The 22,983-nt window shown below is 61.0% G+C and overlaps 2 protein-coding genes across 8 annotated transcripts in view; one reads left to right on the top strand and one right to left on the bottom strand.

Annotated features, from left to right (window-relative positions):
* The window catches only part of PEBP4 (phosphatidylethanolamine binding protein 4), a 79,775-nt gene extending 74,584 nt beyond the window's left edge, over nt 1-5,191 (bottom strand). The window contains exon 1 of one of the 5 annotated variants that reach the window (XM_074928610.1): nt 5,037-5,191. The gene's annotated coding sequence lies outside the window, so the exon portion shown is untranslated. Of the gene's footprint in view, nt 1-567; nt 660-3,874; nt 4,005-5,036 lie in introns of those variants that run through there. The other 4 variants (XM_074928609.1, XM_074928612.1, XM_074928611.1 and 1 more) reach the window with 4 other exon arrangements.
* Nucleotides 5,192-5,495: 304 nt separating this feature from the next.
* Nucleotides 5,496-20,478, top strand: RHOBTB2 (Rho related BTB domain containing 2). 3 transcript variants are annotated; one of them, XM_074928380.1, is made up of 11 exons: nt 5,496-5,531; nt 8,833-8,910; nt 15,837-16,038; nt 16,243-16,346; nt 16,448-16,633; nt 16,732-17,756; nt 18,655-18,773; nt 18,858-19,008; nt 19,122-19,210; nt 19,376-19,481; nt 19,559-20,478. In XM_074928380.1, exons 2-11 carry the CDS (start codon nt 8,852-8,854, stop codon nt 19,795-19,797), a joined length of 2,280 nt encoding a protein of 759 aa, XP_074784481.1. In that variant the 5' UTR covers nt 5,496-5,531; nt 8,833-8,851; the 3' UTR covers nt 19,798-20,478. The 3 variants fall into 3 exon arrangements, with proteins under 3 accessions (XP_074784481.1, XP_074784482.1, XP_074784480.1); XM_074928381.1 differs by lacking the exons at nt 5,496-5,531; nt 8,833-8,910 and adding an exon at nt 10,997-11,201; XM_074928379.1 differs by lacking the exons at nt 5,496-5,531; nt 8,833-8,910 and adding an exon at nt 12,430-12,616 and having other exon boundaries at nt 19,559-20,477.
* Nucleotides 20,479-22,983: the final 2,505 nt, after the last annotated feature.

Genomic DNA, 22,983 nt, shown 5'->3' with positions numbered 1-22,983 from the left:
ACAGCTCACCACTAAAGTCCGTTAGAAACTCTATCCCTTTCTTTCCACAGAGCCAAGACTGTTGCTTTGCTCTAATGCTCATGAAAACGAGAGTTCACTTTGCTTTGCATGAGCAAAGGCATTTCTGGGCAATAAATCTGCTCCTTGCACTCCCACCCAAGACCCCCAAGCATTGGCCCAGCTCAGCTGCTGCAGAAAGAGCTCAGCTCTTCCTTCAAGGTCCAGCATTTTCCTCTGATTCGGGCTCCTCTCTGCCTCAGTTTCCCCATGAGGGTCCCACAGAGAGTCCCGAGAAACTCAGAAACCAATTCCTATATTCTGAACAACAGCTGAAGAAAAATATTTACACTGTTGATATCCACCAGCAAGACTGTAAGGACTTAGCAGAGCCTCAGCAGCCAGGGGAATTCCCTCAATCTTTGTATTGCAGGAAGCCTATTTTTCAGATTATTTTTTTTCCATAGCAATCAGCAAAGGAAGCAGAAAAAAAACCGCATCCTCTCTCCCCATTCATAACCTGCTGCACCTCCAGCCATGCCCTGGCCACGCTGTGCCTCTTTATCTCACCTCTTCATAGGCTGTCCTCACATTTCCCTCTTTGCACGGCTAACAATTTCATTCCCAGCTTCAACTGAGTCACCACAAGGTCGTCTTCACCTTGCCCCAGCCAACCCTCAGGGCAAGAGCTTTGTGAATTAAAAAAGCGCTTGTCCCAGAACACGCCATAAATTTGCATCTGCACTGATTTGTGGGGGCAGCTCCTTCTCCTTGGGCAATGGGAAGGTTCTGGGAAGAATTAAAGGGATTTAAGGGGGGTGACAGCTTTATTTGGACCAGGTGGTCTCCGGTTTTGCTGGGTCTGCCCAGTGCCACGTAAGAATCAGGAGTTAAAAGACCCAGGTTGTCACTGCAGAAAACAAAACTGCCCTCAGCGAAGCGCCCAGCAGCAGCGCCAGCCCTTGGGTGCGTTACTGGAATAAGATGAATCTGAACCTGCTCAGGGGAGACAGATGATATCGCTGCCTAGATCAGACAAGTGCAAGAGTTCAATAGCTGAGCCTGTATTTCTGGGTGTCTACAGCGTTAATAAGACGCTGGGGCAAAATACAGAGCAGGGTGGTTGCATTCGGGCCTCCCAAACCCCCCCTCCCCAAGCCTGCAGGCTGCAACAGCAGAGCGCTGCGGTTTGCAGAACGCAGGGTGCAGATCCCTGGTGCAGCCGGAGAGATTAACAGAGAAGGATTTTTGGCTTTTCTCTTTTTTTACCTGCTAAAGCCCCAGGTCTGAACTCTAACCCTTGCCTGCCCCATTTTCCTAGCAGGCAGCTGTGTCCGGGCAAGCTGGATTAAATGCTGCCACTGTCAGCACCAGAGAAAGTCCTGAGTGACCACGGGGGAAGGGTCAAAGCCCCAAAGGGGGTTTGGACCCGCAGCACCCTCTAAGCAGGAATCTCTAGGGCATCAGGGAGGGGTTCCACGATGCATTTTGCCCTTTGAAGTTTCTAGCACCTTGCAGGCTCCTGCAGTCGCCTCCCAAGAGGAGCAGATGCAGTGCAGCACAAACCCAGCAGCAGAGCAGACCCAGGACTCCCAAAGCTTTCCTTGGCAGAGCCCCCCAGTGCCAGCCCCTCTCCCTCAGCTGGGCATTGCAGGAGCACTCAGGAGAGGAGGAATAGTCCAGATTTGCCAGGCAAGAAGCAGATAGAAAGGTGCAGGGTCCCCCCTCCACCCCGAGCCTGGCAGCAGCCCACAGAGCCACCCCTGCGCTGCAGCAGGCAGGGCTCCCCCCTTCTTCCTCCTGCCAGCTCCGTCCCATCCCAAACCCCAGCTCCAGCAGCACCACAAGCAGAAACACGTTTCAGCCTCTGCAGCATCCGACGCTGCCCTGAGCCCAAGCACTTGCCCCGGCGTGCCCGCAGGAGAGAGCAGCACCCATGGAGACACCCGCCTCTGCATCCCCCCCCCTTCACCCAAACCCCGCCGGTGCTCTCCCCATCCACAAACTCTTCTCCCAGAGCAGCATCGGGTGAGTTTTGGGGAGGGTCACTGGGCGGCTGTGGTATGCACAGCGGCCTCAGGAGGTGACCTTGGTGGCCGGTGACCTTGGTGGCCGGCATCGCCGGGAGCCAGCCGCCTGCCCCCTCGCAGGCTGGGCGTGCAACGCTGCCCACCCACCCCTGCCAGAGCCCACCCGGCCACGGCAGGCACCTTGTGACTGCTCCTGCCGGAGCTGCAGCTCTTTCTGGGGAAGGTCTTCTATTTTGGGAAGAATGTTTTCATTTGGCCTATATTAAGCGCATACATTTCGCAGTCACAAGGCAGGCGCAGAGCTGTGCAGGAGCCTCCTCTCCTCCAGCGCCAGCAGCTCCGCAGCCTGGCAGCTCCCGGATCCCAGCGGTGCTGGCACACACGCCGCTCAGCCCCGCTGCTCACCAGGGCACTGCCTAATGCAATTTGCTCCCATTTGCATCCCTCCAGCCACACACGCTTGCTGAGAGGCTGCTGCAACCCACCGAGGAGCTGCTCGGCACCGATTTAAATTTCTGGCTCGAGCTCCAGCGTTAAGCACCTTCCCCTGCTCCCAAAAACAGGGGAAGCCACCGAGTGTTGCTGCAAATGCCAGCACGGAGGTAAAGCATTGAGAAACCCTCAGGTGTGGCCTCTGCTCAACCTCCCACCCAGGGGCTCTGCGTGGGCAGGGTACAGCACGGCGACTGGGTTATGGAGGGGTCACCTACCCCAGGCAGGTGCTTTCACCTTTCTTCCTCCCTCCTCTCCCTCCCTTCTCCCGGACGCTGCACCCTGGCAAGAAGGTGTGTCTCTGCCCCGTGCCTCGTGGATGCCCTAATTGTGATTACAGCCCTTTAGGGATGACAGCGAAAAAAAATTAAAATAAAATAAACAAACACCCATTCCCAGTCCTTGACATCTCACCGCCTGGGCTGGGCGATGCTCGTGGGAAAGCCCTGGGGCAGAGGGTTAATGAGGAGCTGGGGATGAGGAAGAAGCATCCTCCGCTCTGACTCAGATTGGGCTGAGCCTGGTCCCACGAGTCACCCCAACAGGGTGAAACAGGCTGGTGGGACCTGGGTGCTTCACCCACCCGCTGCCCCCCGCAGCCAGCCGGGCACAGGGACCTACGTGGAATTTAGGCCGGCTGAGCAGGGACGTCTATAAATAGCACTGTTTCAGATTCATCCTGCATGTGGCTCTTCTCTTCAGTCCCCGGTTTATTTTCTCCCTCTTTCAGGGGCTCTCTGCAGCCCGAGATGAAGGGGAGAGCAGGCTGGACCCTTCCTTAAGTCGTACAGACAAAACAGGGAGACAGACTAGTTAAATTGGCCCAAATCCCCAGTGGCGATGCACTTATACCAGATTAACCTTCACATCAATAGACTACCAAATCACACTAAACTGGCTTAACCCTTCCTTAAAGGGGTTTAACTGGTCTGCTGCGGGGGGCTCATGGAGGTTTAATGAGCTCAGCTGAGTCCCAGCAAGGGTGTTCCCCTGGGAAGCCCTGAGGCCCCCCCCCAGCTCCATGCAGAGGGTGGCCCCAGGCCCCCCCAAAGCTGGTCCCTGGGCTGGAAGGAACAAGGGTACTTCCCACTGGTCCCCATGCGTGGGGGGACCCCTGAGCAGGGGTGCCTTTTCCCAAAGGTTTTTCCAGCTTCCCCCTCCCTAGGAATTCACTCCCAGACCCTTGGCACCCTGGCTCTGAAGGGGACCCCAAGGTGACCCCTATTGACTGTGTCCCCCCCCCAGCCCCCTGCCCTTATACCCCAACAAACTAACCAGCTGCAAAACAAGAGGGAAAACAACCTGACACCCTCCAACACGCAACAAGCCAGCCAGTCCCCCCTTTTTCCACCTACCCCTCTTTCCACCACCAGTATCCCCAGTCCCGCAGCAGTGGAGGAGCCAGCAGCAGAGGGGAGCCTGTGCCCGGCCAGGTCTGGCAGAGCCCCAGCCCCACGGCTGGTCCTGGCAGGGCTGAGCCCTGGAGCTGGCTCAGAGGCTGAGCAGGGGGGGCAGTTTGCAAAGTCAAGGGCTGGCACTCCCCCCTCAGGGTGACCCCCACTGCTGGGACACCAGTGAGCACCCCAGTTTGCAGAGGCCAGGGCCGTTGGCTGGACACTCTGCGTTGCGCAGAGCAAGCAGCTGCAAACCAGGCAGGGAACACCTTCCTTGCTCTGTGATGCAGCGAAACAGGAGGCTATTTAGTACCAATCACAAAATTAAGCATAAAAATCCCTCTGGCTTCCTTCTCGAGCTTAGCTCAGCTCAGGCCAGAGCAAAGAGCTCTGAGGCCTCCCAGGAGAACGTGCTGCCTGCGGGAGCCCTGGGTGCCAGGCACGCACGGCAGCGCAGGTACCTGATGAGAAGGTGAGGCAAGACCTGCACCAGCTAAAAAAAAAAAAAAAAAAAAAAAAGCAAAAAAAAAAAAAAAAGCGCTATGCATGTGCTGAGCAGCACGTTCTGCCTGTTATCAGCTAAATCAGTGCCTGCAGCCAGCATTCTCCTGGGGTGCTCCAGTCCCTCCAAGAGCAGCCTGAGCAGAGCTGGCTCAGCCCTGGGGGCTCCTCCTCCCTTTTTTTTAAGCCCCACATTCACCTGCTGCCCACCAGCCCATTGCCTCCCTCCTCTCCCACTGACTCACCAGCTGGTCCCACTGAGTCACCCCTTGGAACAACCTCTCCTTTCCGTGGCCCGTGGCCATTTCCCCAGTCCCTTGGTTCCCATTGACTCACCGCTGCTCATCCGAAGCTCACCCTCCCCTTTCCATTCCCATCCTGGCTACTTCTGGTCACTTGGAGTCCCCCTGCCCTGGTACCTGCCTTCCTTCTCGCCAGCACCATCCCAGCACCATCCCTGAGGAGCTGCCAGGAGCGTCCCGGTCAGGGACCCCCAGGCTGAGCGTCTCGTGGCTCCCAGAGCACCCCCCAGCTTGTGCAGAAGTGCCATTGCCAAGCCCCAGGGCCGCAGGGAACGTTTGGGTTTTTTTTCAGGGGAAAAGGATTCCCCTCCATTTCTCACCCTGGCTGGCGTCTTCTGCTGTGTTTTCTTCCAAGGGTCGTGGGAGAAATAGCAAATGATTTGCAGAGTTTAGATAAAACCAGTGGCTCTAACATATTCCTTCCCACTTCCCATCCATCCCTCCATCATCGGGTTCATCTTCTCCAGCTGCAGTACAGGAAGGGTTTAGGAACGAGTCTGAAAGACTTTGGAAGTGTAGGGAAACGGGATTTTGGGAGCGGGGAGACGTGGGCCCTGGCGCGTGCCGCCGGGGCTGAGCTCCGAGTGGAAAATTCCTGTCTGTTGAGCATGGATTGTGGTTCAACAGGTTTTAGTCCCGGCCCCTTTATTTGTGTCAGTGCAAAAACTCATCCCTAGGGCATTTGTTTGGATCACATGGGCGAGCATATAAAAATGGGTCCTACCTGGCCAGGCCAGTTAGCACCTCCGGAAAGCGAAGGCAGCTGCTGGACCGGAGGGGAGAGCCACGGGACGGTGCAGAGCGGCTGCACGCAGGTAACCAGCTGCCCGGAGCAAATTTATCCCCCGTTTTTATCCCCAGGGCTTGGCCAGATCCAGCCCCGATGGGGTATGGCGAGGCTGAGAGCTTCCCCCCGTCCCATGCTGGGGAGCCGCGGGGGGGATGCGGAGGGGTGTGAGGGTTGAGGGTTTGGAAATGGGTGGGTGGGCTGCGCTGGAGGGGAGGGGGTTCATGCCACAGGACTCGTTTGAAGTTCTGCCACAGGCTTGTTTCCAGCCCCGGGGGCTGTAGGGGGGTGCAGACCCTCCGGAGAGGGGGATGCTCTTGACCCCTCGTTGCCCCTTGGCTCCTTTCCGAGCCGTGGGGAGTTGGGCTGGCAGACCCCGGCGGGGATCTGCGGGGCCTGTTGGTGGCCATCAGGGTTTCACCAGTAGCCCGTGGCTGGCACAGGCAGGGAGAAGGGGACTTGGGCAGAGCCATGTGCGAGATGCCACCAAGTTGTGAGAGTGAAGAGTCTTCCAGCACGGGACAGATGCCACCCGGCCATCCGATGGGGACAGAGGCGATAAAACCGATGACCCTCCGTGGCTGCTGTTTGCTGCCTCAGTGAGGGGTGATGGTGGCTCCTGGCAGGTCGTCGGGACATCCACGCAGCCACCAAATGCTGCCATCCCCTCCCTGCCCGCCTGCCGTCTCCTGGTGCCTGCAGACGCCTGGCAGGGCACCAGGCAGCACTGCTGCCGCTTGGTTCGCCCGGCAGCCGTTGGGGTAGGAAGTGGTTTTGGGGGCTTGGGTGCTGTTTCGCAAGCCAGGGCACGAGGTACGGCCGGGCTCTGCGGTGGGGAAAGGGGATGATGCTCCCGCTCACCCCCCCCGAGGCTCTGCCCCCGGTGCTGGCTGCGGGTGGTCTGACACCCCCCCCCCGTGTCTCCTTTTTTCTTGCCTTTCAGCCATCACCACTGAGACAGACCCAGGCAGCTCCTCCACTCCCTCCCTCCCCCCCTGGGTCCTGCCAGGGGCTCTGGGACCCCAGAAGTTTTCTCCCTCCCCCTTCCTCCGCTTTCCATCCCTACTGGAGACAGTTGCTTAGAAACAGACTCTTTGTTCTTTGATTTTTAATATTTTTTTTTTTTAATGTGGAGATATGCAGGGCCCCCCCCCCGACCCCCAGAACCCTGCACCGTGCTCCATGCAGGGTGCTGGCTGCAGCCAAACCCGGGGACAAGACCCACAAAGGTCCCACTTTCCCCCTTCTCGCTGAGCATCACTCCCCAAGCTGCTGCAAGCCAGCCAGACACCCACCCCACACCCATAGCAGCTCCCTGGGTGCAAGATGAGAATTAATTCCTTAGGGTTGTTTGCTGGGGGGGGTATTTTCCTCTTCTGATGACGAACCCAGGTTCGTTGGCAACGCTATCAGCCTATTTTTTCGCCCTGCTCTCCCCAGCAAGAGAACCAGGAGAAAAGGGAAACAAGAGAAGCCACAGGATGCACCGTTATAAGAGGAACTTTCCCCAAATAGAAGCTTTTCACAGTTTTTTCACGAGGCGTCAGCAGCTCTTAATACTGTATGAAGCTGTGAATACTGCATGAAGCAGGCGGCCGGCGGGGAGCCTCTCAATGCTCCAGGCTGCAGCTGCAGCGTCCTGCGAGCGCGGGGCCCTGTGTGCCCAGAACCTGCCTGGGGTGGCAGGGGGGGGAAGCAGGTGGAGGAGCAGCTTTAGCTGCCGTTATTTCATCTCGACAACGCTTTTTTTGCACCGAACAGGGCGGTAAATCCAATATATCCCAGCTGGAGGGTGCAGAAATCCTGCACGCTGGGACCACAATCTTGAATTTTCCCCCGACCCGGTTTGTAGTTGCAAAGGACCTGTCTGGAGAGCGCCAGATGTTGGCTAGCTCTGCGCCGGGGTGGAGGGAGGGATGCTTTGCTTGTATAATACGTTGCATTTTACGGGAGTACATGGCTCCTTCTGGGTTTAAATATTTATAAACTGAGTGATGAATCCCTGAAATTCTGCGGCGGTATCGATGGCAGGATGAGTTACCGCCCGTGGTGTATCAGGTGGCCGTATTTCAGGGCTGGGAGACGGGATCCAGGTGTGTAGCTGGGTCATAACGTGCGGATGCAGTGAATTTCCAGAGCGCCCTAGTCTCCTGGCTCCGAGATAGACCCTGTTGCTCTGGCAGGACAGAGGATGGAAGATGTAGAAATTCTCTTTTCGCTTGGTTTAGGCCTTTCCCTCTGGTGTTGGCTCTTTCCTGGACTCTCCATCCCGGTCTGCTCCCCACCATCGTGCCATCTCCAGCAGCACAGGGTCCCTTTGCCCCCCGCTGTTCCCCCATCGAAGTGGGGTCGGGTTTTGCCATTTTTGCATTTCTCTGAGCTGCCTGTTCCCTCCCTGGCTGGCTGGCGAGGGAAGGCTGAGCTCTCCCAGTCCTGCTGATGGGGCTGGGGAGCCCGCGTGGATGCCTGGGGGCAGCTGCCCTGAGCAAGGAGTCCCCTTGCAGCAACCCCCAAGAAAGAAAAGCTGCAGGATTTGGGGTTTTCAGAGCAGTGAAATGAAGAGGTGACCCTCATCCCTCTTCCTAAGTGGATCTGGGGAAGGACTCAGCACCACGGTCGGTCTCTGAAACCCGCTGCCCCTCCCTGGCAGGAGCCAGGCATCCGCTGGCTTTGCCAGGAGCAAAGCCCAGGCTGGACTCTGCTCCAGCCTGACGTGTGCAGGCACCCTTGATCCGGTGACAGAAGGAGGGGAGAGCCCTGCCTCGCTCCAGAGCTCGCTGGAGGGGAACATTGGCCAAAGTAAACATGCCGGAGAGCTTGGTGGACTGCTGGCCACCAGCCCAAGAGCCCGGCACTGCTCGTGGCACCCATGCCCACAGGGAAGGCTGTTAGCCCAAGGGTAAGGTGCTTGGAGCAGGGGAGGGGTACTGGGGGACCCCTTGAGCACCCTGGGGCCGAGGGAAGGTTGTTGCTGTGAAATCCAGCGCAGGGCTTCAGTGAGGGGGTCAGGTCTGTGCGTGCCTGTTGCATATATCTGTATTTCTCCCCCTCGGCTGCTTTCTACGGTGACCCAGGGAGGGCAGCCCTGGCAGGGGGATGTAGGGATGGCAGGCAGAGAGCTCGGTAGATGAGGAACAACCCTCTCCCAACACCAGGACACTTCCCAGGTGGCTGTGCAGGATTTGCCTTCCCAAAGGGCTTTCCGTCCCCAGGGTAGCGGGGTGACACCGTGCAGGAGCGTGCGGAGGGAGCAGGGCGGGGGGGTGGCTTCAGGACATGAGTCCACGTCCAGGGTGTTTTCACAGAGCCCTTCTGCCCTCTCCTTTCAGAGTCAGCCAAGAGAAAGAGATGGAAACCCAAGGGAAAGGCAGCCCCGCCGGGAAGATGACCGCCATGGCTCACAGCCTGTAAGTACCCCCCCCCCCGCCCCCCCCCAGCCTCCTGCTTCGGGTACTTTTCCTCCGGCCACTTTCTCCAGGGGACTTTGCTCTTTGCTCCCCTCTGACACGCGCCGCTGCGACGCCTCCATTCCCCCACGGACAAGGTGGAAAATTCACAGCAGGGCTTCGGGCAAAGGCAGGTCTGCGGGGGCTGCGGGACCCCGTGGCTGGGGCTGACGGAGGGTGTCGGGGTGTTTCCCCCCCGCGCCACTGCAAATCCACGTTTGCCGGGGGGCTGCTGGTGAGGGAGGGGTTGCCTCGGTGTGTCGCAGCCCGTCAGGCCTCTGTAAGGTGAATAACGCTGAGCTCAGCGTTTTATTTGGGGATCCGGGTGGGGGGCACCGGTGGGGCAGAGCTGGGAAGGCCGGGCAGGGGCGCGGGGAGCACCTGGGAGGGACGGAAACGCTCCTGGCAGTAAACCCTCGAGAGTCATAAAGTTTATTGGGGAGGGCACGGCCGGAGCAATGTCCGCTCCTGTCCAATATCTGGAGAGTTTCTTCGTTCCTTGCCGGGGGGGGGGAGATGGAGGGAGGAGGATGCTCTGGGTGCTTGGTCCCAGTGGTGGCAGCTCCCCAGTTTGACCCCCAGGCGCCGGGTGTGGAGCTCTTGGCCTGGCAGTGCGGGGGGTTACGGAGCCGGGCAGCCCTCTGGGACAAGTTCAAGAGGCTTAAATCAGCGAGAGCCATGGGAGCGGGGAGTAAACGGCCTTTTAATTACAGCCCTGCCAGAGGCGGCGGCGCTGAGGGAGGGCAGCTCTCGCCGTGCCGTGCCGTGCCATGGGCAGCTGTGCCATGGGCAGCTGTGCCATGCCATGCCATGGGCTGCCATGCTGTGCTGTGCCATGGGCTGCTGTGCCATGGGCAGCTGTGCCATGCTGTGCCATGCCATGCCATGGGCTGCCATGCTGTGCTGTGCCATGGGCTGCTGTGCCATGGGCAGCTGTGCCATGCTGTGCCATGCCGTGCCATGGGCTGCCATGCTGTGCTGTGTCATGGGCTGCGGTGCCATGGGCAGCTGTGCCGTGCCATGCTGTGCCATGCCATGGGCTGCCATGCTGTGCTGTGCCATGGGCTGCTGTGCCATGGGCAGCTGTGCCATGCCGTGCCATGGGCTGCCATGCTGTGCTGTGCCATGGGCTGCTGTGCCATGGGCAGCTGTGCTGTGCCGTGCCGTGCCATGGGCTGCCATGCTGTGCTCTGCCATGGGCAGCTGTGCCATGGGCAGCTGTGCCATGCCGTGCCGTGCCATGCCATGGGCTGCCATGCTGTGCCATGCCATGGGCAGCCGTGCCATGCCATGGGCAGCCATGACATGCTATGCTGTGCCATGCTGTACCGTTCTGTGTCATGCCATGGGCAGCTGTGCCATGCTGTGCTGTGCCATGCTGTGCCGTGCCATGCCATGGGCAGCCGTTCCATGCCATGCCATGCCGTGCCCTGCTGTGCCATGGGCTGGCATGCTGTGCCATGCTGTGTCATGCCATGGGCAGCTGTGCCATGCTGTGCTGTGCTGTGCCATGCTGTGCTATGCCGTGCCATGCTGTGCCGTACCCATGCCATGGGCAGCTGTGCCGTGCCCGCGGCATGGGCAGCTGTGCCATGCCGTGCCATGCCATGCCATGCCGTGGGCTGCCTGAGGAGCGGTGGGCTGCAGCGAGGCAGCTGAGACTTGGGTTTCTCCTCCTCCAGAGCAGAGGGGCTGCGAGTCGCGGCCACCAGCTCCATAGATGCTCCCGAGCCCCTTCCCCTGCCCCGTGCCCTCGCCGATGCCTCCTGCCACCGCGTCTCTCCTGCCAGGAAAGGGCCCGGGCGAGCGCAACAGCCGGGGTGTTTCGACTGCAAGTGACAATTGTGCTTTTGTTTTGCCTGGCAGGGAGGGGGGCAGGCGGGAATTCGGCTGCCCAGAGAGCTGCCAGGAACTCTTTATGCCACAATTAAGCACCTGCTACAAGAGAGCAAATAAAGCCAAATCATGCGGCTGGCAAACAAGCTTTACGTGTTCCTTCCCCGTGACCCACTCCAAGAAGAAGAAAGCTCAAAGCTGCAGCTCGCCTGCTCACAGCTCCCGTTGCAGGGGAATAAATAGTTTCGCCGCGAAGCCGAGAGCTTTGCCGCCGGCTCCCGGTGCTGGCGTGGGCACGGAGGCAGAGCCAGGAGCTGCCTATGCCCGGCTCAAGAGCCAAAGGGCTTCCCCCTCCCCAAATAAGCGACTCCATCTCCTTCTGCTATGGAGAGAGAGATCCCTGTCCTGCGAGTTAGGTGAGGCGGGGGGCGATGCTGGGGTTGGGGGGGGGATGCTGGGATGGCGGGGGGGATGCTGCGAGGCGAAGGTGTGAGGTGTGAGGTGAGGCGAGCGCGGAGGTTTTGACGCCGGCTGACGCGGCCGTTGCATCAGTGTCGGCCGCGCCGCGGGCTGCCGGCCGGCCTGATCCCGGCGGCAAGGGGGGGCCGAGCTTAGAGTGGAGGCGATGGCGGGGAGGGGGGGGGAAAGGCCGCCGAAAGCCTTGGGAAAGGATGGCGAGGCATCACATGATGCGGATATACGGGGTCAGAGCAGCGGGGTCAGCGTGCCGGACGCCTTCCCGGCAGCCGCGCTGCAAAGATGACTCTGAATTTTTTTTTATGCCCTGGTGGAAAGCGGGGGGGGGGGAGCAGGGCTGGGTTTGGAGGCGGGGTGGTGGGGGCAGCCCTGGGGGGGTCTGCGGGGTGAGGAGGGGGTTGCGAGGCCGGGGTTCAGTGGCAGGACTGCAGAGTGTGGCCTGTGCTTGGAGAGTAGAGATGGATGGGGCAGCTCTACGCCCCCCCCCCCCGGGAAAAACAGCCCTGCGAGGGGCTGGGGGTGCTCTGAGGGGGGGGGCTGGGGCTTGTGAGTAGCCACATGAGGGGTCTCCTTTGGCACAGCCCGGCAGCACCACACAGAGCTCCGGGGGGGGAAAGATGCTCAGAGGAGGGGGCAGGCAGAGGGTGCACCCCTTCGGGGGGGGGCAGGAGTTTGGGGGGGAGGGGGGGGATGCAGGGGGAGGATGAGGGTTGGATGCAGCAGATGATGGAGGGAGGCCGGGGGGGGTGGTTAGGGGAAGGATGGGGGTCCATCCAGGGCAGGGCTGGGGGGCAGGATGTGGGGAGAGGATGGAGACCCCTCGGGGGGGGGGGGGGGGGGGGGTAGGGGCAGAATAGGGGTCCCGCACTGCAGGGCAGGATGGGGGGGCAGGATGGAGACCCCTCTGTAGGGGGGGCGTTAGGGGCAGGGGGGGCGTCCCATGCGCGTCAGGATGGGGCACCCCGGCCCCGTTATCCGCCTGTATCCCCCCCCCCCCCCAGGACCCCCCCACCGGGTCTTTCTCAGCCAATGGGCGGTGTCGGGGGGGGTAGGGGGGGGACGGGGGCGGGGCCTCGTCGGGGCCGCTTGTTTTTTGTGAATGAAAGGCGGGGCGGCCCCAACTGCAGCGCGCCGCTCCGCGCAGGCTGCTCCGCGCAGGGCAGCGCAGCGGGGCCGCGGATGCGGAGAGCGGGGTGGCCGAGGTGCCGCTATGGGCCCCCGCGCCCCAGGCCCTGAGCCGCGCAGCGCGGCGCCGAGGCGCGCAGAGCCGAGCCGCGCAACTTGCGCCGTGGCCATGTCCGGAGGGGCGAGCCCGGCCCCGGCCCCTGGGAGCCGCCGCTTCGTCTGTGTTGGTGTAAGTACCGGGGGGGGAACCCCCCCCCAGCCCCCGGCACACCCCACACCCCACGTCCCCTCTTCCCCGCCGCGCCCCGCTCCGCCTCCGCGCATCCCGGCCCGGCCCCGGCTGCCGGCGCGGGGGACAGTGGGGGGCCCCTCCTTCGCCGCCTTGCAACGCCCCCCACCCCCGGCCTGGGTGCTCTGAGCACCCCGAACCCCCTCGCAGTGCCCCCCACCCCCGGCCTGGGTGCTCTGAGCACCCCGAACCCCCTCGCAGTGCCCCCCACCCTCGGCCTGGGTGCTCTGAGCACCCCGAACACCCTCGCAGTGCCCCCCACCCTCGGCCTGGGTGCTCTGAGCACCCCGAACACCCTCGCAGTGCCCCCCACCTCTGGCCCGGCTCCCCCCCAGCCTCCTCCGACGCCCTGCACCCCAGATCTGGGTTCTCTGAGCACCCCGAACCCCATTGCAAAGCCCCTCACCCAGTCCCGCTGCTCTCCAGCCCCCTTGCAATACCCTGCACCCCCAGTCTGGGTGTCCCGAGCACCCCAAACCCCTTTGTAAAGCCCCTCACCCCCTCCCAGCGCTCCCTGGCTCCCTTGCAATGTCCCGCACTCCCAATCTGGGTGCTCCGGGCACCCCCCCAGGCCCTTTGCAATGCCCCACACCCCCCATTTGGGTGCTCCGAGCACCCCTAACCCCATTGCAGTGCCCCCCGCGCTCTCCCGGTGCCCACAGCCCCGGTGCCGTGGCCGGGCCCGGCCGTGCTGCAGCCCCGCTCGGGGCCCCGCTCCCGCATCGCCTCCCCGCCGCGGCCTGCACAGCCCCGGCTGCCTCCGCGGGGCCCCCCCGAGCCCCATCTCGCCCCCACCCCACAACTGACAGGAGGGTCACGGGAGGTGCTGCGTTATTTTTGGGTGTCGCTGCCGTTTCGGGGAGGTTTCCCCCCGGTTTGGGGGTTCTCCTCCCCTCGAGAGGTGCGGGATGGAGGATTTTTAGCCTGGGAGTTGCTAGGCGACGGCTCCTGGGGTGATGGTGCAGTTGCCTTGGCAACCGCAGGCTGGGCAGCCTGGAAGGAGCAATTTTGGGGTTCTCCTTGAGTGGGGGGGGGTGGGGTGTTAACTGGCAGCCTGTGGTTTGGGTGGGGGGCTGCAGCGGGCAGGGGGCGCGGGCCTGAGGGAGCAGCTGGCTGGAGCACCCCTGGGGGCGGGGGGAGCTCCTGTGTCTGGGCATCTCGGGTTATTTCTTGCTCTCCGATGGGTTTCGGAGCTGTTCCGGGGGAGAGGCAGTGGTGGGAAGGTGGGTCTGCAGAGGGGGTAGCACGGGGCTGCTGAAATTGTCCCTGCAAAGAGGCTCAGCCCCCTCCTGGGGTGACATCTCATGGGTGGGGGGCTGCAAGCCACCCCTGCGGGGCCACCGGAGTTCCCCACCGTGATTCTGCTTTATTCAGAGCCCTCATTTTGTGCCCGCTGCTGTCCCCCTCTTCCTCTCCTCGCCCGCAGGCGCTGATCCCATTAGGATTTAGCCCTTAATTCCCTCGACGTGCCGGACTTTCCAAGCAGCCTCCCAAGTCCCCGGCGCTGGGCTGGGCGCAGGCTGAGCTCCCCGCGCGGGGCGAGCATCCAAACTGCCACCCGCAGTTGTCCTCTCCACGTGCCTTCCCCCTTCTCCCACTGTCTGAATGAGCTCGGCCGACTCGGGCGCACGCCTGGCCCTAAAAATAACCACAGCGAAGCTCCCCCAGCACGAACAACCTCCCCGGAGATCGCCCGGCCCTGCCGCGCAAAGCTGATCCCTGGGAGGAGCAGGGCATCGGGGATGGCGACGGAGAGGGACGCAAGAGGTGAAAATGAATTTCCAGGGCCTAACAGGGAAGGAGACAACCTGCCCCGAGTCCTTTTTGCCGTGCAAATCCCAAGGAGGTTGATTGTTCTGGTTTCCGAGGCCCCGCATCCCAAAGGATGGAGGGGCCGTGGCGCACGGCGTCAACTCCTCGGAGGAGTTTTTGCCTTGGGACCAGCCGATGTCGAAGCGCTGGCACCTAAAGCCACCTGGACTCGTGTCACCCGCCTTTACCTACGCTTGCCCAAAAGGCTTGTGACTCAATCCTGGACGGTGCTGAGCCCTCTCACGTGCCGTCTCCTCCGGGCTGGCGTAGCCAGGTGTGCTCAGCGAGCTTGCGCACGGGAGGGAGGTGCTAACATTGGAAAGTCCTTGCCAGGCTGCTAGTTTAGGGAGCTGCGTCCGTGGTCCCCGCGTGCAGGGCTCGGTTGCCATCGTTACCGGGTATTTTAGCTCCCTGAGCCTTTGCGCTGGTGGTTTATTATAGCAGCTCGGGAGGCCGGTGCCAGGAGGGAGTGACAAGGGGGAAGAGATCTGTGGCTTTGGGAAGTTCAGAGCAATTGGGATGTGGGGTTGGTTTGGTTTTGGTTTGTTTTTTTTTTTTGTCCTTCTCTTTCTCAATCTCCTCCGTGCTCTTCCCCTCTGGAAATCCTGTAAATCCCAGGCTTGAGTTAATTTTGGCTGATTTAGACTCTGGGGCTCTGGAGGGGTGAAGGGTGGCACGCCTGCCCGCAGGACACGGGTTCTTCGCAGCACCCACAGCACCAACATCCCTCTGGTCCTGGGAGGTGCTGGGAGCCTTCCCAGACCCGATGGCTGGAAATACGACGAGTTTCTTCTCTGCTGCTCTTAGCTGGGAGCAAATATCCCCTCTGGGAAATGGGGTGGGGAAAAAGGGGGCAGGTGGGTGTCGAGGTGCTGCCCCGAGGCAGGCGGCTGGAGGGACTGGCAGTGCCCGGGTGTACGCTCGGGCGGGCGGATCTGGAAGCTTCGTTTGGAAACGCTGGAGAGGGAGAAAGGGGAAAGGAGGAGGGGAAAAAAAAAAAAAAGCCTCATCTCACATGAACAAGCATGAGCCAGGGCCGGAGAGAGACGGGGAGGGAGGAGGGTCGAATCTAACGCAGGGCATGTGTCTGACGTGCGGCAGAGCAACGCACGCTGCCACGAGAACATTAAATTTTAAAGGGGACTGGCGGGGAGGGGTGGGCAGCTGCCTTCACTTGCTGCCTTCGCAGGGGGCCGCAGAGCTTCCCCCGTGCTGCGAGCGTGAGGATCAGCAGCATCTTGTTGCTTCTCCCCCCTCAGCATCCCGTCCTGTCTGGAGACAGCCCCCCCCCCCAGCTCCCTGGGCTTGTCCCAGTGGCTGAACCCCCCCCCCGGCTTCCCCCCCGCAGGTCCCAATTAATGGATTCTGACATGGATTATGAGAGGCCAAACGTAGAAACTATCAAGTGCGTCGTGGTCGGGGACAACGCGGTGGGCAAGACCCGACTCATCTGTGCCCGCGCTTGCAACGCCACGCTGACCCAGTACCAGCTCCTCGCCACCCACGTGCCCACAGTGTGGGCCATCGACCAGTACCGCGTCTGCCAGGAGGTGAGGGCTACTGGGGGGAGCGGGATGGGGATGCCGGGAGGGCTCGGCTCACCAATCCCCCACAAGAAGCCCAAGGAGATGGAGTTTTTTCCTCCCCGCGGGGGAATTGTGAATTACTCCTCCGTACCCTGCGCCTTGGGTGGACAATCCCGCTCTTGCTGGGCTCAGGGAGTCAGGAGCTGGATGGTGGTTCTGTTCCCACAGGTGCTGGAGCGCTCCCGGGATGTGGTAGATGATGTTAGCGTGTCCTTGCGGCTCTGGGACACCTTTGGTGACCACCACAAAGACAGGCGCTTCGCCTATGGCAGGTAGGGGAGAGGCAGAGCCTCGTCGCTACCTTGGGCAACGCCAAAACACGGTGGGGTTGGCTCCATCACCAAGCTGGACCTTGACCTTCCTCTCCTCGCAGGTCCGACGTGGTGGTTTTGTGCTTCTCCATCGCCAACCCCAACTCCCTACACCATGTGAAGACCATGTGGTACCCAGAGATCAAGCACTTCTGTCCCCGCGCGCCCGTCATCCTGGTGGGCTGCCAGCTCGACCTGCGCTATGCCGACCTGGAGGCCGTCAATCGCGCCCGGCGACCCTTGGCCAGGTGGGACTTTTGTGCCCTGGAGTTGTCCGTGCCTGCCCGATGCTTTCTCCTTATCATGCATCTGGAGAAGTCTCTTCGTTATCTCCCTTCTTTTTCAGGCCGATCAAACCCAATGAGATCCTTCCCCCGGAGAAGGGGAGGGAGGTGGCCAAGGAGCTGGGGATCCCCTATTACGAGACGAGCGTGGTGGCCCAATTTGGCATCAAGGACGTCTTTGACAATGCCATCCGTGCCGCCCTCATCTCCCGCCGGCACCTGCAGTTCTGGAAGTCCCACCTCCGCAACGTGCAGCGGCCTCTTCTCCAAGCCCCCTTCCTCCCCCCCAGGCCCCCTCCGCCCATCATCATCGTCCCGGACCCCCCTTCCAACAACGAGGAGCGCCCAGCCCACCTCTTGGAGGACCCCCTGTGCGCAGACGTCATCCTGGTGCTGCAAGAGAAGATCAAAATCTACGCACACAAGATCTACCTCTCCACCTCCTCCTCCAAATTTTACGACCTGTTCCTCATGGACCTGAGCGAGGAGGACCAGCAGAGCACCGCGGGGCACGGTTTCGGGGTGGCCGTCACCGCGGCCGCCGAGCGGATGCTGCACCAAGAGGAGAGGCACCACGGGCGGGATTTCCTCCTCCGAGCTGCTAGCTTTGATATCTGTGAGAGCACCGAGGAGGCCGGATCTGGCCAGCGAAAACCGTGCCTTAGAGCCTCCACCAGTGACGGGATCCTGCGGGGCAACCGCTACGAGAACGGGGAGTGTGGGCTGCGGCGGGGAAGGGACCTCTCCTCTTGGAGCCGGGCTTTCACCAGCATCCAGGAGGAGATGGCAGAAGACCCGTTGACCTACAAGTCCAAGCTCATGGTGGTGGTGAAGATGGATGCTTCCATCCAGCCAGGTCCTTTCCGGGCCGTGCTGAAGTACCTGTACACAGGGGAGCTGGATGAGAATGAGCGGGACCTCATGCACATTGCTCACATCGCTGAGCTGCTGGAGGTGTTCGACCTCCGGATGATGGTGGCCAACATCCTCAACAACGAGGCGTTCATGAACCAGGAGATCACCAAAGCCTTCCACGTCCGGAGGACCAACCGGGTGAAGGAATGCCTGGCCAAGGGGACTTTCTCGGGTACGGCTCCGGGCCGAGGGACCCCCTCTCCCTTCTTGGGGGGGCTCTGCTGGATGGTTGGGGGGCTTGGAGCTCCTGGCTTTGCCCCGTGCGCGAGCAGCTCCTCACTCGCCTTCCCTGGGCTTTTTGGTTACGCTTTGCGTTTCTAGGATTTTTATAGGTTTTTTTTCACCAGAAAGTGTGACCGTAGTGGCCCTTCCTCAGGGTTTCCTGCTCCCCAGCCGCCTGACAGCTCTGTTTATTTACGGGAGAGCAGCAAAGGCAACTTCCTTCCCTCCCAGGCCCAGATTTTCACAGGGTCATCTGATTTACGAGGAGCAACGTGCCCTGGGTAGGACTTCCCCAGCTTTCCACCAAGCACCACGTGCCACCGGCTTGTGCCGCAATGCTGCGGGGTGACGTCCCGGGGGGGGTGTGAATGTCCCAGCCTCCCTCCGGCTGAATTTGTTTCATGAGGAAGGACCTTGATGTGGTCAAGCTGTCACTGTCAGGGCACAGATGTGAGCCGGCCCATGGCACACCTCAGGAAGAGCCTGAGGTGCAGGGTGGGGAGCAGGGAAGGGCGGCAGGAGATCCCTGACATCCTTCCCAGCTCACCAAAGGACTCCAGCTTGGGTGAGATGTTTGATTCCGGGGGTTTTCCCTTTTGCTTTCAAATCTGTTGTGGTATCTTGGGAAAATCCCTCGGAAGAGCCAGACCCACACCAGGACCATTCCCCGAGTTCCTCTGAGCCGGCGGAGGATGCTGGAAAAAAAAAAATAAAAGAGATTTTTAGGACAAATAATAGGATATGCCAGGCGCTGTCCCGTTCTCTCCGCTGTCCCCAGTGTGAGACGTTTTGTGGCTGAGCCCTGGGTGATGGGACAGCCCCAGTAGCATCCCTCTGCTTGTCCCCAGATGTCACCTTCGTGCTGGATGACGGTGCTATCAGTGCCCACAAGCCCCTGCTCATCTCTAGCTGCGACTGGATGGCCGCAATGTTCGGCGGCCCCTTCGTGGAGAGCTCCACCAACGAGGTGAGGAGGGGCCCCGGGACTTGTCACAGGAGGGTGGGAGGGCTGGGGATGGCCGTGAGGTGACAGCCGGTGCATGTCTCGCAGGTGGCACTTCCTTACACCAGCAAGAGCTGCATGCGGGCGGTGCTGGAGTACCTGTACACCGGGCAGTTCAGCTCCAGCCCCGATCTCGATGACATGAAGCTCATCATCCTCGCCAACCGCCTCTGCCTGCCGCACCTGGTGGCTCTCACTGGTGAGTCGAGGTGGCTGCAGCGGAATCCGGCTGTCCCCAGGGCTTGGCGGCAGCACCGTGTCCCCACTGTCACCCCATCCCCACCACCCCCTAACCCCGTGTGTCCCCCACAGAGCAGTACACGGTCACCGGCCTGATGGAGGCGGCGCAGATGATGGTGGACATCGATGGGGACGTGCTTGTGTTCCTGGAGCTGGCTCAGGTAGGATGTGGCAGGACAGGACCCGGTGCTGGCGGGGCTGGGGATGCACGAGGTGCTCTCCTGGTGGAGAGGACAACCAGGTCTGGTCTGGGATGTCCGTGGAGGAATAGGGCGAGTCCCTCCTGCTTCCCCCGTGGCTCTGATGATGGGCTCCGTCTCTTCCAGTTCCACTGCGCCTACCAGCTCGCCGACTGGTGCCTCCACCACATCTGCACCAACTACAACAACGTCTGCCGCAAGTTCCCCCGGGACATGAAGGCCATGTCGGGAGGTGAGCAGGGTGATGCAGGGGGGTAGGGGGGGCCTGGTGGTCCTGGCAGTGCCCTCACCCCCTCCGTCTCCCTGCAGAGAACCAGGAGTACTTCGAGAAGCACCGCTGGCCGCCGGTGTGGTACCTGAAGGAGGAGGATCACTACCAGCGGGCGAAGAAGGAGCGGGAGAAGGAAGACTACCTCCACCTCAAACGGCAGCCCAAGAGGCGATGGCTCTTCTGGAACGCCTCCTCCTCCCCTTCTTCCTCTCCTTCATCGTCGGCAGCCACAGCCTCCTCTTCTTCCTCCTCTTCCTCCTCCTCGGCTGTGGTTTGAGAGCCCGTCCTTGCCCTGGCTCCAGCATCCCTGGGAGGCGATGGGGAGGAGGAGGAGGACGAGGAGGAGGAGGAAGGGTGGGATGACCTGCCCCAGCGCCAGGCGTGGAGCGGTCGCCACCGGCCGGAGCCCCGGAGGAGCCGGTGGCAGCGGGGGCCCGTCCCTGCGGAGGGGCTGGGGGCCGGGCGCCAGCCCCCGGCGCTCCTGGAGCCCTGCTCTCCCCGCGCCGCAGGGCTGGCAGAGACTGAGCAGCAGGAGAAACTCATGTTTACAGGCGTACGAGGGCTGTGTTGTGGTTTTATTTTGGGGTTTTGTTTTGTTTCGGGTTTTTTTTTTTTTGAACATCAGCAGCATGAGGAAGAAGAAGAAGAAGCAGCCCATCCCGCTGCCACTTTAATTTGTAACCACAAGCTGCAGGATATGGTTGGTTTGGCTGATGTCATCTTGCCACCCTGGGCAGCCAGAGCCACTGTGGGGGTCCTGCCACCCCCTTTGACTTGCAACAGGGTCGGGCACAGTGCAGGGGACCCCGGTCCCCAAATGCCTCCAGGCACTGCAGCATCCCTCCTTCTACTCACAAGTGGGGTCTGTCCTAATTCGGGGAGCAGGAGGGGACAGGAGCCCTCTCCTCCCCGCCTCTTAACTTTTCATTTTTGTTTTAAAAGAAAATTTGCAGAAAAAAAAAAAAAAAAATCCCAAACCCACTGCCCCGCAACCTGCCACACCAGAAACCAACCCCAGGCCCTGGCCTTGGGATTTGAGCCTGGAAGGCTCCGTTGTAATAAATGGTTATTTTAAAAGCCCGGCGTTGTCCCTGTGTGTTTGGGAGGAAGCGGCTGGACACGGGGCATCCTTGTCCCCCATTTGGGGTGACCCCAGCACCGCCCCCCCTCCAGCGCTCCTGGGCCGGACAGGGACAGCGGAGGAGCGTTGCAGGATCCAGCCATCAAAAACGTTTGTGCAACGAGAGGTGGCTTCACCGTCGGATTAACTTTGCGTGTCCCACCTGTGTCCTTGTAGGTGCATAAACACAGCGGGTACCGGCAGGAGAAGGCAGCGTGGCCCCGGGGGCTTTGTGGGCCTGCCAGGCAGGGACCCAAACCCCCACTCGCCCTCCCCAGCCGGGCAGGGGGAAGCTCCTCGGAGCTCATCCCTGGCAGAGCCGCCTGCCAGAGGGAGCGCGTAGGGATGCTCCCTGCAGGGATGCTCCCAGGGCCGCCGCGTCGCTCCAATTCCCGCCTGGCCTCGGTCGAGCACCTTGGAGTCACTCCTTTGCGCGTGCTCATCCTCAGCCACGGATGCAGGAGCGAGGTTGCAGCTCCAGCGAGTTTACACGCGGTGGTTTCACACTTTGCAGCACCAGTGAGCAGGTAGGAACGACAAGTTTCTTTCCCTTTTGAACCTGGGCGCTCGTCGCCGCTTCCAAGTCCTGTTTGCCTTCCCCAGGCCAGGACCCGAGCCCCTGGGTCCCGGCACTAAATCCTGCATGTGCCTGGCTCTGCAGGAGCAACCTGCACGCTTCGGGGGGGACACGCTGGGGCTGCCCGGGACAGCACCTCGGGCATGAAACCTCCTGGCAGGTCCCTGAGAGCTCCTGCTTTTAGCACTTGCCCCAGAGCTGCGTTCTCAATAAAAACCCAGTTGCGGTGTGATGGCTGGCAGCTGACGGGGGGGTTTCTGGGGGTGAGCAGAGCCCTTTTTCTCACTAAACCCTGCATGGATTTGCAACGCAGCTATTGCAACACACAGAGCCCTGGCTGGGCGTAGCCAGAGCGGGGAGCACCGCAGCCCACCGGCAGCAGCAGCTCCAACATGGGGAGGGGGGGGTCGGCGGCATCACTTGGCCCTGCACACTCCAGGGACTGAGATTTCAGCCTCCTGCTTTTGCAGGCGACTAAAGAGCACAGGACTGGCGGCGTAAGGGGTAAAGGCAGAGGCCAGGTTTGCTGCTGAGGGTTTTCCCTGGCAGCAGCAGCGCTGGTGGGGAGCGGTGCCGGCGTGGCAGAGCCCCAACGCCGCGGGCTGGGTCCTCAGTGCCACGCGGAGCAGCTGCTCAGCATCTGGTCCAGCTCCTTTGGTGCCCACTGAAACCCAGGTCAGACCGTCGCCAGCGTTACGGCGCAGCAAAGGGGAAGGGGAGGGGGAAAACAAAGAGAGAAATCAGGAGGATTTTTTTAAAAAGTTTATTCTTCCTTCATAAAGAGACGTGTAAAAACTGGAAATAGCAAACTGGCTGGACCAGAGCTCTGTATAAAAACACACAATCATGCATAGTAAAAAAACAATACTATTTTTATATTAGCTTTTAAGTTAATATATGTATAATTACTAAATAAATACATAAATACAAACTGCTTGCCTTTTCCAGACAGGTTTTATTCAGGTGTTGGGTGAGGGGGTGGGGGGGAAGCAGGGGTGGCAGCAGGGCGCTTCCCAGCACGGGGAGAGGCTGGCGCTGCCCCTCGCCCTTCGCGCTGGGGAAGGTCACAGCATGGTTTGGGGGGTGGAAGGGAGCCTAAAGCTCATCGAGCCTGGCGGGCTGGGCTGTGCTGGGGGGCCAGCACAGCGTGAGGAACGCAGTAGTTTTGCCAGCCAAGTCGTCCCTGAGCTATGTGTGAGGGGCAGAGCGCTGGAGGAGCCGTCCTGCCGCGGGATGGAGGGGGGGTGCCCACAGACACGCTCCAACCTCGGTGTGTTCACCTCTCCACGCTGGCTGGAGGCAGCAAAACCACCACCCCCCCTCCCCGGGCTGAGGGAATGGGAACCAACCGACTCTGTTCTCACAGAGCAGGAGGTGTCTGGCCCCGCGGCAGTTTGCAGCCCACTGCCCGCGTTCCCCATCCTGCTGCGAGGAGGAGCTCGCCTGCTCCCCTCACTGACCCTTTCCCCAGCGATTGCAGAGCGGGTAAATCATTCCCACCCTCCCCTGAGTCCAGTTCTGAACTGATTCCTAACAGCAAGCAGAACCACTACCAGCTAAAACCCAGTTCAATCAAGAGCTTGGAGAAAGCAACCCAAGAACCCAGTTAACGCTTGCTCACCAAGCAAACAGTATTAAGCTTGCTGGCCAGCTTAGAGATGTTCTACAAGTAGAAGCCATTGCATGATGTCAGGAACCATCACCTCACCCCCCCGCAAAAAAAAAATGATGATCCAGTTAAAAACCACAGGGATGCCTACAACCTG

The sequence above is a fragment of the Athene noctua genome, chromosome 28, assembly GCF_965140245.1.
Source record: "Athene noctua chromosome 28, bAthNoc1.hap1.1, whole genome shotgun sequence".
In the NCBI taxonomy this organism is placed as follows: Eukaryota; Metazoa; Chordata; class Aves; order Strigiformes; family Strigidae; genus Athene; species Athene noctua.
This window is presented reverse-complemented; position numbering and strand designations above follow the sequence as displayed.

Excerpts from the sequence above, each read along its gene's own strand:
- RHOBTB2 (XM_074928380.1), top strand. The coding sequence starts at position 8,852 with ATGGAAACCCAAGGGAAAGGCAGCCCCGCCGGGAAGATGACCGCCATG. Across the intron at positions 8,911-15,836 it reads ACCGCCATGGCTCACAGCCT|GTCCCAATTAATGGATTCTG; the intron begins GTAAGTACCCCC and ends TCCCCCCCGCAG. Across the intron at positions 19,482-19,558 it reads CATGAAGGCCATGTCGGGAG|AGAACCAGGAGTACTTCGAG; the intron begins GTGAGCAGGGTG and ends GTCTCCCTGCAG.